The following is a 19,097-nucleotide window of genomic DNA, read 5'->3' as shown; positions in this document are numbered from 1 at the left end:
AATTAGCAAAAACACAATTTTGTGCGGCCCGTAAGCTATGGGTTAATATATATAGTAGGTAATAAATAAATAGATAGATAATATATGTAAAAAATATATTTTTAGAATAATATATTACATCATTTTCATCCTAGAGCCGGAGTGCAAAGCTATGAAGCATATTATACTCTGACTACGCTACGGCAGTGGTAGTGCTCGACATATTTTATTATTACTGTTAGTTCCTTGTTTTGGTTTCTGTTCTTTGAGATTTGTCCCAAGTAAGCGGCTGCTCCAATTAACCGGTAGCTAAATTAATCGGAATGGTCTACATATTAATACAACATTGATATTGAATTTATATTTCCAGTCTGACTTCTTTAAAAATGGACAACATAATCAAAATCTCCATCTTGTAAGTCAAGTAGAAGAGGCTTTCGCTTTTCTAGATAGCTTTTGCAAAAAATCAAAATGGCTGGCCGGCGACGAGGTTAGTATACAATTTTAAACATTAATATTAAAGATAACCTAAAATTCTTCATTGGGGTCGATCCACCGCTGGAAGAAGATCTCCTTCAGATCCTCTCACTCATGTCAGTCGTGGATTTCCACCGAAATAGTCAGTTGTCTGCATTTTCTTAATACCTCAGAAGTACCCTGCATAATGAAAGTTATATGCAGTTTGTGTAACATTCAGTGATGTCCCTAGATAAAATGTCGCCCCTAGGCAGGGCCAAAATGCCGCCACATTTTTTTATACAGTATTTTTTATCATCTTTTCATGATTCCAATATCTAAGAAATGTGTTGTATGGATGCATTACTAACAAGATATATACCACTAAATCTAATTTAAATGCCATCTCTACTTCAATAGACAATATCGCGAGACTACGGTTTCAGATAGAGGTACATTAATCAAAAATAAACCTGACAACTTCCAAAGCTCGCGAATGACTGGCAAACATATTTAGATAACTTTTAAATTAGGTTTTTTTTTTTTTTTGTGATTTTACCGAGGCTTTGACTGCGACTCGCTGTCATATCGCCTCTTCTCTTCTAGAAGGGGATCCTTCGATCAGGTCCTCACTCCTATTCTGTTAAATGGCTTTATAATTATTTTGTCTAGCTCTTCCGTCTTTCTTTCTTTCTTCTTTAGACGCCAGTGTTTTATGCACCAGAATCGCTCTCCTCCGTATCCATCCCTTCTGTATTTTCGATACATCGTGTAATCATTGAATTTCAGATAGTCTAATTCAGACCTCAGCCAAGTCTCTGAGATTAATGCTATTGAAATTTTTTTGTCTTATTAAGTAGAGTTCTATATCATCCTTTTTTTGCTTCATACTTCTGGCATTCCATTGTAAAATCCTAATTTGTTTTTTACTATCCATTTTGCTCCAGAACCTCCCCTAGAATTTCCTTTAAGTGTCCTTCTTTGAATTGTTTGCATACCCAGTCCACTGCTTTAATTATTAGTTGTTATATTATTGTTGAGCCTGAAGCTTCTACCACCGCTTCTTCTTTCTTTTTGTTTTCCTTAGTTTTTTGAATTGTTTCGCTTTCATCTCTTCCTACGATTTTTTTTGTTTTAATATGTCAGCATAGCTATTATTTAACATATTTTTTTTTGCTTCCTTGAAAGGTATGTTCATTTTTTTCATTGCTTCTTTGCAATTCTTTTCCTCTTGCCACTTTGGGCATTTTTGGCTGTTTGCCGCGTGGTTACCTTTGCAATTGATGCACGTAATTTCCTCATTTTTTTCGCAGGTTTTGTGGTTTTCACCACACTTAGGGCACGTTTCTACTGTACGTCCGCAATTGTTCGCGATATGCCCATATCGCCAGCATTTGTAGCATTGCATAACCCTGAATACATACGGTTCTACAGCAAAAGAGACTCCATATATGTAAATTGTTCTCGGCAATATTTTCTCCCCAAATTTAATACTGACTGACGAGGTCTTTGTCAGCTCTCCTGTATCACCTTTTCTTGTCAACCTCTTAAGGTTGATTACTTTTGCATCACTTTTGATTTCCATTTGCAGTTCTTGGAGGTCCATATCAATATCGACTTTTCTTATTACTCCATAAGAGCAGGAGTCATTCTCTTTGGTCACAAAACCGAGATCTTTGAGTTCTCCAGCTTGTTTCACTTTATCTGCTTCTTTTTCGTCTTCTACTTGGATGTACGTCTTTAAATTTTTATTGTAAATTTTCTGTACTTTTACTCCTGCCTTATGCAGCATCTGCGCTATTTTCAATTTTAATGGAATTTTACTTCCCGTCGCTATCATGACGATGTTTTGGTTTCCCTTTGGAGTGACCCCAGAGTCTCTTCTGGGTTTTTTCCAGAGGTCACCGTCTGCCATTCTTCTTCTTTTTCTCCAACCACTTCCTCTTCATCATCGTTTCTTTTCTTCTTCGTTTTTTTGGTTTCATTCACTTCCATCGTGGTGTTTTCCATTTTATTGCTTTTGCCGTTCACGCGGTCTTGGAATTCGCGCAACAGTGTGAACAAAAAACAGTGTGGACAACCCCTCGCTTCACAGCGTTTGACGCACTCCCCGCACAAAGTGCACTATCCGTGCAACAATAAATATTTTTCACTTTTTCTCAAGCACTGGCACTGATTGTCAAACTCACATGTGACCACACATGTTGAGTTTATTGTCAAATTCATTTACAAACAATATTATTTTTGTTGTATCCCGTATTTATAACCGTTCGCGAGTAACCAGGCGAATAGCGTCCCGAATACGCAAGCGAAGTTGTACAACCTCACTCCACCGCTGTTGGCTTCCGACTGTAAATTAGGTATGTACGTGTCATTGCTGTTCGCCAAGAACCTGACATCCAAGAACAACGAAAGTAAACTAGACATCGCGAACCCGGCAAAAAAAATAAAGTCATGTTAAAACTTTTATAGTAACTAATCAATACATTTTCTTTCCAACCAGAGAGCTGATTTTTTTAATGGAAAAATATTTCCGTTATTACTAAGTTTATGTAGCTATTTCTATATATACCTAATGATTCTCCTCAATTTACCATCCTTTGGGTAACTGCCGCCCCCAAGTAACGCTCAATCTGCCTACCCCCACGGGACGTCACTGGCAACATTTATATACTACCTTCTATGTTTTATAAGTCAATTGCTTTTATAATTTTAATAACATGAAAATTCTTTTAGAATCGTATACATATTATATAGTTATTATTAATCATAGGTTTTATGAGAATCATTAATTACCAATAATTATTACAAAACACTGTTAAAAATATATATTAAATATATTTTAATTATAATTGTGGGGTCAAATGACCTGACCATTGTATTATTCTAAAGAATTTATAAAGATATATTTTTGTATTTTATTTTTAGATGACTCTTGCTGATTTGTGCTGTGGGGCTACCATGTCTTCAGCGACGCTTTTGGTTCCGTTAAACGAGGAATTGTATCCTGCTGCTGCAGAGTGGCTATCTAAATGCAAAGAAGAACCAATTTTCAAAATGGAGAATCAGCCTGGAGTAGAAAAGCTTAAAGCGTATTTGCAGATTTGGAATTCATAAAAAAAAAGAGTTCAATAGTTTTTTACAATAAAATACTTAATAGCGCAATGCATAATCATATTTAGATGCATAAGTAGAAAAACTAATGAGATTTTTTCTTTCACTTCCACCGAGGCGGAATAAATAATATTTTCCTCATCCAAACTTGGACGCCGATTTCGTCATCGTAAATTAGGCGTCTATTTTTTGGTTCTGCATTACGCTCTTACTCATTATTCTGAACTGATTATTCAACATACAAAAATAAATCGTTCGCTTATGTGACACTAAATAATGTAAGTCAATGTGGCTTTTACTAATGTACAAAAATAAAATACATTATCGTATGTGCGTATTGTAAAGTTTTATTTATTCTTCCTAGTGTATATCAGCACGTTAGCTGGACTATAATTATAGCAGTGGTGAATGGTGACTTTTGGAAAGAGGTAGGCTGTGAAAATCTGAGAAAAAAAGCACACTTGTCAGGTATACTTGGTATACATGGTATACAAGAAATAAGAAGATGATACAATATTACTACTAATGAAACGGTTCACACTATTGCAATTTAAAATATTTTTCTTAAGAAGGTGGTCTTTAAATAATCGCCTAGTATGGAGTCTTCGCCACTGATATTTAGTATATACTATATAAACACCATGCGGCGCCGACGAAAATCCCTGACACACACCAATCTTCTAGCAGCTACACAGATGCATGCGTATAAGTACACCCTGTGGATGCTATAAACTTGGCCAGATTAATATTAGACAGTAACAGCACGTATACAGTATTCGATACAATTTTATTCTCTAAGCCCTAAGACTATACTGTCGAGCAGTACCGTCATAATACTCTACGACTCCTATGTGACGTAGCATGTCTACGACCCATACGAGGCGTAGCATGTCTACGACCCCTACGAGGCGTAGCATATCTACAACCCCTACGAGGCGTAGCATGTCTACGACCCCTACGAGGCGTAGAATGTCTACAACTCCTACAAAGCGTAGCATGTCTACAACCTATACGAAGCGTAATATGTCTACAACCCTTACGTTGCGTAGCATGTCTATGACCCCTACGAGGCGTAGCATATCTACGACCCCTACGAGGCGTAGCATATCTACGACCCCTATGCGGCGTAGCAAGTCTACGACACCTACGAGGTGTAGTATGTCTACAGCCTCTACGAACCATTGACGACACATCGTTATGTGTTGTATGACATCCTTCATTATAATATCCTTACTCACTTTAAGCAGTTATTTAGTATTTATATTTAAAACATCAATGGCGACGACTTGGTAGTAAACGATTATTTAATAATTAACGTTTAATTGTTTAATAAATAAAGTTTTTGGTTGATTCTACAATATTTAAATTATTTATATTGATAGCTGTTTTGGGCAAACTTAGCTTCAAAATATAACTAATTCCCAAAAAGTATAACTGAAAGTTTGCAACTTCACGTCATAATAGAAAGAGAGTGTATTGTGTTAAATCTTATTTCATTCACAAAACAAAGGCGTAGTTCATTTACTATTATTTATTATTGTTATTATTATTATCCTACGGACTTGAAGTATCTTTGGGTGTTGAAACAGTTTTAAGAGAAGACTTTAAACAGGTTTCCGTCAAACGTCCAGTGTTGGAAAAAATGCAAATCAATATTTGTTTGTCAGTAAATTTAAATAGTGACATCTATCTAATTCCAATGTAATCTGGAATTTTACAAACATTATTTTAAATGTATGGACGATGGCGTTCACATCCTAAATAATATTACCACTATGAATAACAACACGTCTAGCGAACACGTCTTGTAAAATAACCAAAAAAACTGAAATATATAATTGCAGTGAGAGAATTATAATATAAAAACGCAGTCTTCCGAAGGCGGCATTATTTCTCTGGTGTAAACCTTTGATTTGAAGCTCGGCTGTAACTATTTAAAATAGTATTATAAGGTAATACGACTGATTAAAATCACAATTGATTATTTATTACTATATCTATATGCAGATATTTACAATTTGTGCTGTCCACCCGATAACTTTATTGTGGTTAGACATATAAGATAGCGACAAATTATAAATGTTTTAATGCTACTATTTAAATATATTACGATTAGATAACATCAAATATATTATAATGTACACTCTTAAAAAATTGATTTTATCACAGCTATCGTTAAAATTTAATAATTCGTGTTATTAGTACCTATATATTCAAGGTGTATAGGTACTTACTAATTTAACGAGATAAATTGGAAAAAAGGTTCAATTTTTTTGTGTGAGGTGCTGCCTGGTATGGATCCCCCTGTGCTAATATTATACATCCGCTATAATTCAATACCGACACACATTTTAATGGGCTTTATAACATATCGAATATGCATCAGATCATAAAAATATGCATTTTTATATGATTTTGGAATTTTATGGCGAAGCGATCGCATAATCTGCTTCGTTGACTTTTGAAAACCACCTTTACAATCATAATTTTTCATCCTGCCAATAAAATAGGCAGATATTTTTGTATGTACATATATATTATTTAAAAATAAGTTATCAAGATATTAATTTTTCATAATAATTGCATATAAGATTGCATAATTTTATAGTTACCAACCTACCAACTCTGAAATTATCGAATCGCAATATAGGTTTGTGGTTTAATCTATGATCAGTTATTTTTTATTAAAACAGATAACATTTTATTGACAATAAATTAGCTTTATATCGAATAATATCTATTTTTAAACGAACCTGTGATGCCATATTTATGTGCTAACTATAGTCTTCTTCAAGGATGTCCACCCCGTAGCTGAAGCATATGGACACCACACGGCGCCTCCAATAATCTCTGTCGCTCGCCAGTCTTTTTGCGTCATACCAGCATCCCGTAGGTCCCACCATATACACTCTATAGATAGTATTTACCGGCCTTCCTTTTTTTAATTAGTTAACTTGTTACTTTATATATTAGAAAATGGAAGATTTTGCAGTTTTTTATTTGAATTTATGAAATTCTTAAAATTAACGTAAAATTAGTAAAACAATCATTAACGATAGTGTTTTTTTTATGAAAAATTCAAATCTAGGCATATTAAAATAAATTCACCGCCATTTGTCAGATACAATTTTCAGAAAGTAGACTTAAACATTCTTCTTTCCTCTGACATAGACGGCTTCGCATCAAAATCTTTCCTAGCTATTCGATCTAACAACATTCGTTAGACATGGCCAGTCTATCCTACACCAAGAAATTTATTGCTTTGGATGATGAAGGATTCCAGTTTTCATTATACTAACATTTTTTTATGAATAATTAATATAATATCATTCCTAATCGATTTTCGTTGTATTCTTTGAAAAATAATAAATTAATTCAGTTAATCAGATTTCGATTTAATCACAATAATACATCAGATACAGAAATAAATATCTGAGCTAAGATAAGGGTATATAAGCGAACACTGCGGAAGTGATGGGATCAGTTGTGTTGCAACCGCGATCAATCATCATGAGGTTCTTGCTCACATTCCTTGCGGTGGCTGTCTTCGGAGCCATGGCTCTGCCAAGTGGCCAGAAGCCTGAGGTTGCCTCGGCCGACTATTGCAACGCCCCCGCGGTGTGCGAAGCCCCCGACTGCAGGTGCTCAGGAACTGACATCCCCGGGAACCTGAAGCCAGAAGAAACACCACAGGTACTTTCCATCACACTCAGAACCATTTTCTCTAACACTAACAAGACCAAACAAGAATCAACATTACTGTGCACTACGTTTACAATTTAATCAGTGTCTTCAACCAAATTGCCTTTTAGTCTTACAAATTAATCTCCAAATGCACTATACTAGCATGTACAATGTGTTGTGTGTTAATCATATTAGGTGACTGCATACTGCATTTAAATTAGTATATTTTTTTTAAAATACATTATTATCAATAAATCTACCCGTAAAAGCATATTATTATGTAACGTATTTACATCGAATGGAGCTAAAATGACATTTTTATCCGTTTATTTTTCCAATGTCCTAAATGACTTAAAATTAATATACATATTAGGTGTCTGGCATGAAGTTTGGAATTTAAAACACAGCTTCGCGAGCAATTGAATAAAGTTATAATAAAAAATAAATGATATCCACATTTTGATATAATATTATAATATATTGGCATAAAACTAGAGAGATATTAATTTTTGCTATTTTCTCTACGGTTTAACCTTATAGGGATGTGGAAATATCTTCACAAAGTTTCACAAAACAAAATGACAGTTTTTTTGTCTCTACATATTATTTATTAATACCAAAGATAACAATATTACGTAAGTTTCAAATCAATCTTTAATTTACGTAATATTTCATCAATTTAGATATAGATACTTATATTAGGTATCTCAATCAACAAAAACTTAAATAAATGTACGTAGATATAATTTAATCAAATAGTAGATAAATTAGATGATATGGATATTATCTACCTGGTTTTTTAATATTTTTTAATTAATGATCAACAAAACAATCGATTCCTATCAGTGATAATATAATGCTTTAATAGTTATTTATTATAGTAGAAAATTAATTTCAAGAATAATCTTAATTAAATTGAAGTATGTGTCTTAGGTATATCTTAGATTTGACTTTATCAATTTAATGCATCAAGCAATTATCTACAAATCTATTTAAGTATGTGTATTTATGTGTATATTATTATAATATGTATTATCTTCTTTTACCTGGATAGCTACTACAAATTATTAATAAGTAGTTCAAAAGAAAAGTCTTTAACGCCTGCCTGACAGAAAAAAATATTAGATAACTGTTTCTAACATGATTTAGTACAATTAATACGTAAATCGCTATATCTCAGGATTTCTTTTTTAAATATTTAAACAAAATGCCATTTGCAGGTAAATTCCTCATACCCAGACACTCCGCTCTGTGAGTCTAGCGGTGAACATCCGACCTGCAAGTATAACTAAGGGTGTTCACCTACTAGTTATTGCAAGCTATTGCATCCACAAGCAGTTATCAAATGTGCGTGACTTAAAGGTCATAATTATTAGGAGCATTAGTGTCCGTGTGTGTCATTCTCGCTGTATTGTCTTTAAGACATGTTGCATCGGAATATTAAATACATACATCGTAGAATACCAAGAGGAAAGGCCAGTCCGTTGAGAAGACTGTTCGACAGCATGCGGTCTTGACGAAAAAGAACTAATATCCTACATAATTTTGAAAACACTTCTGAGAAAATATATTAAAACCAATAGAAAATATCTTTTTTTTTAAAATCGAACCTGCATTTCTCCGGTATCGCGCCCACACACATTGGCCACAATGCTAAATGGAGTCATACTGAATTATGACAAATTTTAACTAATGGCCTTTTTAATACTCACTGAAGCGCTTTCTAAATTGAGCTACAGTGGCGATCGGCTTTTGTGTTTTAAATCGTGGTTTGGTCATTGTGGTCAATGTGCGTGGGCGCGATACCGGAAAGATGCAGGTTCGATTCCTGCGGGGGTGTCGTACTTTTTTCAAAAAGATTTTTCTTTTGGTTTTAATATATTTTTTCAGAAGTGTTTTCAAAATTATGTATGTTCGATAATTAGAATGTTACATTCTTAAATCTTATTTAAGAATTAAGAAGAAGGAATTATTCGTTGAATAAAAAAAAAGTTAATTAAAAACTAATTTTCTATTTACCTAAATAATTTCTATTTTTCCCCTATAAGGGGGGTTCTGATCCAACCCCCCCTTGTGTGCGCACCTATTAATAAATAATGCTACTAATCAAAATCTTATGCAAATAAATCTTACGTATTGTTAATTGAATAAAAAATAGTTCCGTTAAATAAATAAAAAATAGATAGTTACTGTATAATAATTACGTAGACTATGTGGGAGACTGATTTTGTATTCGTAATTTCTTTCTAGTTTGTCATCCTGACCTTCGATGATGCCGTGACAGTAACCAACATCGAGTTCTACAGGAAGGCGCTGTACGGCCGCATGAACCACAACCAGTGCCCAGTTGCTGCCACCTACTTCGTCTCCCACGAGTACACCGACTACACGCTACTCCACGAGCTCCACGCCAACGGCCACGAGATCTCCGTTCACTCTATCTCGCACGAAGCCCTCACCACTTACTGGATGAACGCCTCCGTTGAGACCCTCACCAAGGAGTTCGCAGGAGAGCGTCTTATCTTTGAGAAGTTCGCCAAGATTCCCGTTGAAGATATTAAAGGTAAAAAAAATAACAATATCCTGCTAATTTTTCCCACGTCTCTCATTTCAGTCCCACGATGGGATAAGCGTCGGGCTATTGCGTAGTGGGTCCCAGTTTCGAATCCTGGGGTTGGCAAGTACACATATTGTTTTTCAATTTGTGTATGAGTCAGAACATGGACCTGATAGGTTGAACAAGTGGCTGACATCCATTTCTCGTAAAAACGAAATGTCGTAAAAACAAACCCCCACTCTGTGGAGGCCCATAATATGATCTTAGAATCGGACATGGTCGGGGAAAAAAATAATTGAACTAGCATTTACCTAAGTCGATTTCCATTTTATGACAGTAGGTATGTATATCTAAGAAACATTACGTATTTTCTTTTTCAAAGTTACAAAAGTACAAAATATACAATAATGAAAAAGCATGCATCGTCTAGCTAGAGCAGGGAGGCAAACTTTTTGGATGGAGGGCCAAATTCAAGAATTCAAAATGAGCGGCGGGCCGCAAGCAAAATACCATTTTTAGATATACACTATTTATTATCACAAAAAATAAACATTACAAAAAAAATAATGAGAAGAATGAAACAGTTAAACATTTTTTAACATTTTTTTTAATTCAGGTGTTAGTTTTGTAGTTGATATTCTCAAAACTGTTTGTAAATGGGCATCGAGATATTTGCTTTTTATTGAAGTTCATGATCGAAAATGTTTGTTACCATATTATATAGGTTGATCCAAAAATAACGAACATTTTTCTTGCATAATCTTTAGTCTGAATTAAGGGCATTGTAAAATTTGACACCCACGGTGGCCGCGCGGCTTAAGCGTTGGACTATCACGCCGTGGGTCTCAGGTTCGAATCCTGGGTCTGGCAAGTACACATATTGTTTTTCAATTTGTGTGTGAGTCAGGGTATGGACCTAATAGGTTGAGCAAGTGGCTGACATCCATTTCTCGTAAAAAAAAAAAAACTGTTAATACAAACCTCTACTCTGTGGAGGTCCATATGATCCTACTAGGGATCGGACATGGTCGAAAAAAAAAAATTTGAGATTTCTTCACGACGATGCAATTCTTTTAAATCAGTGTCACACTGCAGATCAATAATGTCAGGTTGTAGCTCTGTCGGTACACTATCAATATCTATTGAACATGGGTCGCGTACTATTGCTAAACAAACTTTAAGCTATTGTCAATATTTAAAAAAAAATATATATATAAAAAAGTTATTCGTAATCAGAAGTACAATTAATGATGGCGGGCCGCAGTTTCCCCCCCCCCCCTGAGCTAGAGCGACGCCATGAAAGCGACTAATTAACAATTTTTATCAAACCACTGTAGAATTACTCAAAATGGAAGGAAATTAAATAGTTTGAAATAATATAGATACCTCGACAATTTATTATTCAATTTACATTTCAGGAATCCGCATGCCTTTCCTCCAGATGGCTGGCAACAATCAATTCTCCATGCTGAAGGACAACAAGTTCCTCTACGATCTGTCATGGACGACCCAGAACTACGTGAACCCCGGCATGTGGCCTTACACCACCGAGTACAGAAGCAAGCAAGACTGCCTCATTGGACCGTGCCCTGATAACTCCTACCCCGGTGTCTGGGTCATCCCTATGATCAACTGGGAAGATGAAGAGGGCCGCGTTTGCTCCATGGTTGACGCCTGCGTCAGCATGTAAGTATTTTTCTTAATAGATACAACATACTAAACTAAATAATCATATACTTTATAATAAATGAAATTGCTGATTATAATGTGTGACGATGATCACAGAAAAGGTTAAATATATTTTTTTTAATTAAGTCGATCTAATATTTATAATAATAAATAGGAGTTTATCTTGATTTGTCACGTCATTATTTTCGATTAAATAATAAATAAAAACTACACGCGTTGTGCAAACAAAATATTATATAAAATACATAATTTTGAGAACACTTCTGAGAAAATATATTATTATAACAAATAGAAAAAATCTTTTTGAAAAAAGTAAGACACCCCGCAGGATCGAACCTGCATCTCCCGGGTATCGCGCCCACGCACATTGACCACAATGCTAAAGGTGTGATACTTATTTACGACAATTTTTAACTTATGGATTTTAATACTCACTGAAGCGCTTTCTAAATTGAGCTACATTGGCGATCGGCTTTTGTATTTTAAATGAAAGTAAGTATTGCTTAAATTACTAACCGAAGTCACGGATCACTCCAAGATTTTTTGTTGTAACTTACTTGAACTTGCTAATAATTTTTAATCAACTCCTTTTTAATTTTAAATTTAATTACTGAACATACGTAATTTAAATTATGTATGTTCAATAATTTGAATGTTACATTCTTAAATCTTGTGAATTATTCATTGAATAAAAAAATTGTTAATTAAAAATATTACCTATATTTATGTACAAGATGCGTGCTTCATTTAATACTTCTCTCCGTACACGTATTGTGCAAACACAATATTGCATACCATCTTTGTAACTTCTACTATATCAATAAATCAGTTATAAGTAATCAGTGCTCATCCTGAAGTAGTCACATCCAGTGCTCCCACGGTTCTACCCCTCCCCTATCCATCCGTAGCCAAGAGGGTGGTTTATTAGTTCCTATCACAATTATTGTTTTTTTTTCATCTTTAGCCCCGAAGACGTCGACAAGATAGTAGAATGGATGAAAATCCAGTTCAACAAGGAATACAAAGGAAACCGTGCTCCCTTCGGCTTCTACGTCCACTCCGCTTGGTTCACCGCCAACCTCAATCATTTCGAAGCCTACCTCAAGTTCCTCGACTACTTGCAGACCTTGCCCGATGTGTACATGGTAAGATAACATACAATCCTAATAACATTATATTATATTGTACTGCTTATTGGACCAAATATATTTTAAAAGCAGTGGCGGCTCGACGACTTTCTAGGTGGTGGGGCTTAGCCATTAATTATTAAATATACATACATACCTACCTACTTTCTCATATTACCTATACATTATGTACCAAGCTACTTATAATAATATGATTTTATTTATGGGAAATGAGTATTTTTTTAGAATAAATAATATGATTATCTAGGTCGTTACTAAATCACATCTAAAAAGTGTGCTTAAAAATATCAACTTAATTAATAATAATTATTATTATAGACTCGGTTTTGAACAACGACATAAAGCGGGCTTTTTATTCACCTCGGGGTTATTTGAATCGCTCCCGGTATGCATATACCAACGCTAATGCATTCGCATCCTTTGTAAGTTAGTTAAGTCTTAAGTAAGTTAAGTCTTGTTATGATTTGTGTGTGAATAATTTTTAATTATTAAAAATAAGCATTCGATTTGGAAATTAATTGATTTTGTTTATTATTATTATTATTGTGTATATAGGCCCCTTAGTCGAGCGTAGACCCTAGGTTCCATCCTATTCAGACTAATAATAAATTCAGCTCTAACTATCGTCTTTCCACCAATGTTATTTTTAATATCCCCAGACATAAATTACTGCTAGTTGTTTAATCACCCCGAACGGCCGACGCTATTAGAAAATAATATATAAACCGTTTATTAATCAGTATTAATTCTTTTCTAGGCATCTGCATCCCAAGTCATCGACTGGGTGAAGAGTCCCAAGACCATTGAACAGATGAAGGAGCCAGGCAGCATGGTCTGCCAGGAAATCTACAAACCAGCATGCACACCCAAGGCCTGCAAGTTGATTAAGAACCCAGGAAATGTAATAATAATTTTATTCTCTTACATACATTTTTTATGTTAAATTTAACAGTCGATAATCATGGTGCTTCGATTTCTGGCCATGACAATCGATTGAGTACCTACGAAGAAAGTCTTGCCAAGAAAATACTTCATCACGCATATTTCCAGCAGAATACATTACATGACACATATTTCCAGCAGAATACATTACATGACACATCCTTCAGCACTTGTATCTACAGTGAAGTAGTGTCCACCTCCAAATCTGTTGGTTGCGGGTATTAAACCCTTTATTATTGGTATCTACGTGTCGTTTTTTTCCAATGCGTGTTTGATCCATATGGCTCGTTAAAACTTCCTGCACACGACTCTCCAATCTTTTAGTTATACCTATAGCCTGCATAGAGGATGACAACCTGGAAAAAAATCGTTTTGGACCATAAAGAGCTCAATACAGATCAGCGAACCAAATCAAGAGTTTCTACTGGTTTTTATTACTGACATAGGCTATCATATCTATAAACCTACTTACATAAGTTAATATATATTACCAATACAATTGACTGATTTTGCATTCATTGGTTATTTCAGGTTGAACGTTTCATGACATCCTGCGTGTCCATTTGCCCCAAATCATACCCGTGGTTAGGTAATCCTCTCGGAGACGACTGAATATCAACATATCAGAAGATGAAAATACTACAGTATTAATAATTTTTATTAATATCATTGTTTTACACATTTTATACTTAATCCATTTTGTACCAGACTAATACAAAATAAAAAAACATATTGCAACTGTATTTAACACCTACTAAAGTTATTATTAATTAAAACAGTGATTTTAAAACTATTAGGTACGTTTCATAGCGCACTATAAAAATATTAATTAGAGGAATGCGTAAGTATGCCCGTTGTATTGTCTCTAAAATCTTTGGCCTAGTCCAGACCAATATAGGTACATCTGTCCGAAAATAAATTATACAGATGCAGAGGCTATTCTCAAGAGAATGCTCTCATCAATCATCTCTCAGAATGACTTCTGCAACGAGCCCGAAACGTCAAGGAAAGAAGGATGAAGAACACATTATGATAAAGTATACCTACAATAATTATTTGTAAATTTTCGATGTTACACATAATATGAAAGTACAAAACATTGTTTGGACTGAAAGAATGTCCACAACTGCGAACATGGCATCAATAAAATTTTGTTCGGATGGTCCATATTATATCGCATAAATAATAAACAATAAAAACAACCCCGCAAAATTGCCACGCTAAATTGTTTGTCGGTGTATTTTCACACTTTTCCATCAGGGGCAGAATAAAAAAACTTGGCTAAGTATTTATATAGGTAGTACTTAAAAAATATTTTATAGAATATTTAAGTATTTGTTTGCGGGTAGTTGGGTATCGGTCTATATTAGGCTTAATCAAACTAGACTCGTCATCTACCTCTATTTCCCAATTAAGTTTTGATGGAAACTTGGTTATTACAATTATTACCGTTGAAAACCCAGCTTTGCAGAGTTGTCATCGTAAATGGTAGCCAGGATTAGCAAAGAATTGTCATCTGTAACTTTACTGATAGGTAGGTACTTAACCAAAACTCAACAACTGCCGCAAGACAATTCAAACAAAATTTATTCCCCTGTAAACAAAAGATTATAATATGGATAGGGACCCTACAAAATGCGAACTCCTTTGAAAGTATTTTCAAAACGAGTTCCTAACCTGAGAATCTGAGATAGATGGTTTTCAAAACCAATTTCTATTACAATTATTATGTATACGATAATGGAAGAGCAATAATCTACATTTAAAATATCTTATCTACTGAACAAACAATCATACATATAGGTACCTAATATATGATTGTTAGTGTGCATCAGCGCATTAAAAAATAATAATGATTGAATGGTAATATAAAAAAAAAACGAGTTTCCTACGCCCCTGGACATTATAAACAGGCCACAGGATGCTGGGTACACACTTTGAAGCTATAATATTAGACTACGTAGGTACCCAGGTTAATGATTCCCCCTCATAAGTTAGCTTTAGTTAAGGCGATGTCTTTAACTACCAGTCACTTAGCGGAAAAATACGAAGCTTGCAATTTGAGACATTTTTTTTTTGATAATACAGTCTGATTGACCCGGTGTGGTTTGGTGAGGACATTATCTTCAATGTCTGTCAGTTTGTTCAACTATGACTCAAAAACTCCCGGGTCAATATTGATGAAACTTGCACAGCTTATAAACGACTATCTTTATTCTCGAAGACAATGCATTTTCAGTAATATGAGGTGAGACATGGGTTGAGAGCCGCGTGCCTAGAAATTGAACAATAATTATTAGGTAATAATAATACGAAGCAGTCCATTTCTTCAATGCATAGGTATAGTTGCCTACTTTTTCTTTTCATAAAAATGACGCGCATGAAGTCATGGGCGATTATTAGTTAGGTATTAATAAAAAATAGTGAAAGAGTCTACATACCTACACAATGCTTGTTTATAACAAGTCGGCCACCCCTTGTTACGCCACTAGACATAAAGTGAAATAATGGCGTTAAACTGAAATGAGTCAGCCATGTAAAGGGTTCCGTGAACATTTATATAAGATATTTCAATGGTTCCTCTAACCAAAAAAGTTGGGAATCACAGGAATCATAGGGCATAGATATTATACATTTATGAAAAAGTAGGAGAGGTAGGTAGGTATGGTAGGTACTACGTATAATTTTCGAAATATCTTTCATGCATCACAATAATATGAGAGGTTTGGTTTCTGTTTCTAGTCTAATTGCGTCGAGCAATAATATGTTGGTTGATGTTGATTAATAGGTATGGTCATTGTCGACTCAAGTAAGAAGTCGATACATTCACAACGACTGGTCCTACTTTTTCCGCCCTCCTGTTGTTGTCTATGGATGACCTGTCATTGCCTGTCATTGTTCTATAAAAGTGTTCATAGTGATGCGGCTGTCTGATACACTGCTAATAAAAATACGAGTTTTAAAATGTTATTACAAATCGATATTTCCAGCTGTCTTGTCACAGGGAATGGTTTGATTTGGATAGATGAGTTACATGATAAATAACACACTAGCATTAACACACCTTCTACAAATTTAATGTAATGCATAGATCAATGCTACCTACATATTTTTTTGAAATCGATATCATCACCGGTTTTTGTGTGAAGCACTAGTCTGACTTTGACAGCTGATGAATAACAGGAATGTAGGTATATTATATTTTATAAATAACACTGATGTTAATATATTTGATTTGAGAATTTTTTATAATTCAATTTATTTGAAACGAGAAAGGGCGAATAAATATTATGTCAAGCAATCTGGTATCTGATTTTGACGGTTGAACAGTAGACCACTCGTTGCTGCTTGTGCAAAAAGATATGCTCATGCTTTATTAATCTAAACATGACGTTGGTATGGTAGATACCTATACAAAAGTATCCAATAGGTAGGTACAGATCAGAAACAATAAAATTTTGTTTATCAATTGTATTATGGAAACACCCATTTCTAATTTAATTGTTGGTATTAAAACATTTAAAAACACTGTTGAAATAAGAAATAAAAAAATAAATAAGAAAATTAGGATACGTACCTAGTTAAATAGTTATTATCAAACTTTGAAATTTGGCTCCCTTCGGTAAACATTAGTATTGCCATCTACTGGCAGTAATTCTGCATATTAACTACTGGCAACATTATTATTCACGACCAACGCAAAGTTTACCTAAAAATTTTAAATGTCATAGGAAACCCGACTCATCGGTTTTCATGAGCCGAATAAAGTTTCCATCAAAACAGACTTTTCTTAATAATATTATGAAATTAATGTTTTGTAAATTTCAGGTTCCAAGAGACTTTATTCATTTTTAACACTTATAATTACTTAGTCCAAAAGTTCAAGATTTTTTTAAAGTTTACAGAGAACTAGGTATGTTTTATATTCTGTATGTGTAGCGATATTTTGTAATATCTACTTAGTGCAAGAACGTAGTGGTCGCGCGGGGGCGGCGCGGCGGCGTCTTGTGAAACTCAAACGTATAACCGTGTGTAAAATGTTCGTAGACAGTGTGTTTTTTGGGGCCATAATACACACGGTTATACGTTTGAGTTTCGCAAGACGCCGCCGCGCCGCCCCCGCCTAATGACTACGGACGAGCACTTAGGTATTTCATAAAAAGGTGATTTTTTTATGTTCAAGTATAATCACTCTTCAAGTATTCTTAAATGATTAAATAAAATACAAATTAGTACTACATTCCAAATTTCATTATTGAATAGAAATCAATAAAAATGTAATTTGTGTTTAATTTTGTAAAGAATCGGTGCTCCAGGCTATCTAGATTTTATAATTTTAAAATTTGTATGGAATATTAATATTTTTCAGTAACAACTCCATTTAATATTTCTGTTTCAAACAGCAGGCAGTTCGAATAGTAATTTTTGTGACGTCTATTGATTGGTCAAGAGGAGATGTAAAAAATGGCTGCCTTGCATTCTCCTACGCAGGTAGTTTGAGTGTATTTAATGAAATTACCGGTAGAAAGTGAACTATTTACATCAAAAAGTGACAGAATGGTTTGTTTATAATATTTTGATTTTTCCGTCCTCCATATCGATCTGCAGAGGGTAGGAAAAATCCAAATGCATGACCCTCAAGTGGATTGTTGGGGTGTATTATCGAATTTTGAGCGAATCGCGGATGACATTGAATTGTTTTCGGCATATAACGTTTTAAATATACAATTATCGAAATCTAAATTGGTTCAGTCGATTCTAAACAATATTTTGCACCTCTGCCGCAGTGCAGACGACGAATATAAAGCGCAGTGATTGTAAAATGTCAAATGGTTTTCCGAAATGTCACACACCCCGTCGACAGTAGATTTACAACCGCCTTAATTGCCCCATTCAAATAATTGTTATTAGTGTGATTCGTAAAGATCTTTTACATTTCAGGTGGCTGGAAATCACAGTGCAATTTATGAGGCGTATTATAATCAGGTGAGAACATTACATTATTATTTATCAGCAGTGGTTTCTTCTCATACGAATCTGTCAAAACTCGATAGTCATGATTGCTATATATTTTTGTAGGTGGACCCGAACGGCTCCGGCGTGATACAAGCTTTAGATGCAGCACGATTCCTCAAGAAATCAAAACTTAGTGATGTCATTCTTAGTAAAGTTTGGGATCTATCAGATCCCTCAGGAAGGGGATACTTGGACAAGGTAAAAATATTGATTCCATTTTTTAAATTCTCACATTAAAAAAGCGGTGGTAATTTAATTTATGTAATGCATGATTACTACATACTGGCAAGTAAAAGTTCATTTTATTATTATTGGACAATTCATTTGAGATATTATCAATTAACATTAAATAATTTAGCTGTTAAATAATTATGCACTAAACCATTTAATACCTCTATGCTAGGGGCGGCAGGTTATATGAAAGTATGGTGAAGCAGGCAGGTTATACAAAAAAAGTATGGTGAGGCAGGGTGTTAATCAATTTGCGGCAAAATTAACGTTAATATTATTAA

General features: G+C 34.3%; 4 protein-coding genes across 5 annotated transcripts in view; all 4 read left to right on the top strand.

The window, feature by feature from the left end:
- The window catches only part of LOC147074250 (glutathione S-transferase 1-like), a 30,838-nt gene extending 26,953 nt beyond the window's left edge, over positions 1-3,885 (top strand). The window contains exons 5-6 of the mRNA XM_085944087.1: positions 350-469; positions 3,364-3,885. Coding sequence (XP_085800213.1) covers positions 350-469; positions 3,364-3,552 — 309 coding nt within the window. The 3' untranslated portion in view covers positions 3,553-3,885. The remainder of the gene's footprint in view (positions 1-349; positions 470-3,363) is intronic.
- LOC147074236 (uncharacterized) overlaps positions 1-19,097 on the top strand; it is a 626,724-nt gene that overhangs the window by 126,363 nt on the left and 481,264 nt on the right. The window lies entirely within an intron of this gene.
- Cda9 (Chitin deacetylase-like 9) lies at positions 7,033-14,355 on the top strand. Its single transcript, XM_085943446.1, has 6 exons — positions 7,033-7,242; positions 9,484-9,796; positions 11,209-11,476; positions 12,444-12,624; positions 13,385-13,528; positions 14,101-14,355. The coding sequence occupies exons 1-6, from the start codon at positions 7,060-7,062 to the stop codon at positions 14,179-14,181; spliced, it is 1,170 nt and encodes a 389-aa protein (XP_085799572.1). The 5' UTR covers positions 7,033-7,059; the 3' UTR covers positions 14,182-14,355.
- The window catches only part of Eps-15 (Epidermal growth factor receptor pathway substrate 15), a 43,526-nt gene continuing 42,430 nt past the window's right edge, over positions 18,002-19,097 (top strand). For both annotated transcript variants that reach the window (XM_085943429.1, XM_085943428.1), the window contains exons 1-3: positions 18,002-18,060; positions 18,511-18,555; positions 18,649-18,783. In XM_085943429.1, the coding sequence (XP_085799555.1) occupies positions 18,034-18,060; positions 18,511-18,555; positions 18,649-18,783 (207 nt within the window). In that variant the 5' untranslated portion in view covers positions 18,002-18,033. The remainder of the gene's footprint in view (positions 18,061-18,510; positions 18,556-18,648; positions 18,784-19,097) is intronic.

This window comes from Rhyacophila brunnea, unplaced genomic scaffold (genome assembly GCF_057557595.1).
Source record: "Rhyacophila brunnea isolate RB1 unplaced genomic scaffold, BYU_Rbru_1.0 scaffold_16, whole genome shotgun sequence".
NCBI lineage: Eukaryota > Metazoa > Arthropoda > Insecta > Trichoptera > Rhyacophilidae > Rhyacophila > Rhyacophila brunnea.
Note: the sequence above shows the minus strand (reverse complement) of the source record. Positions and strands in the feature narration are given on the sequence as shown.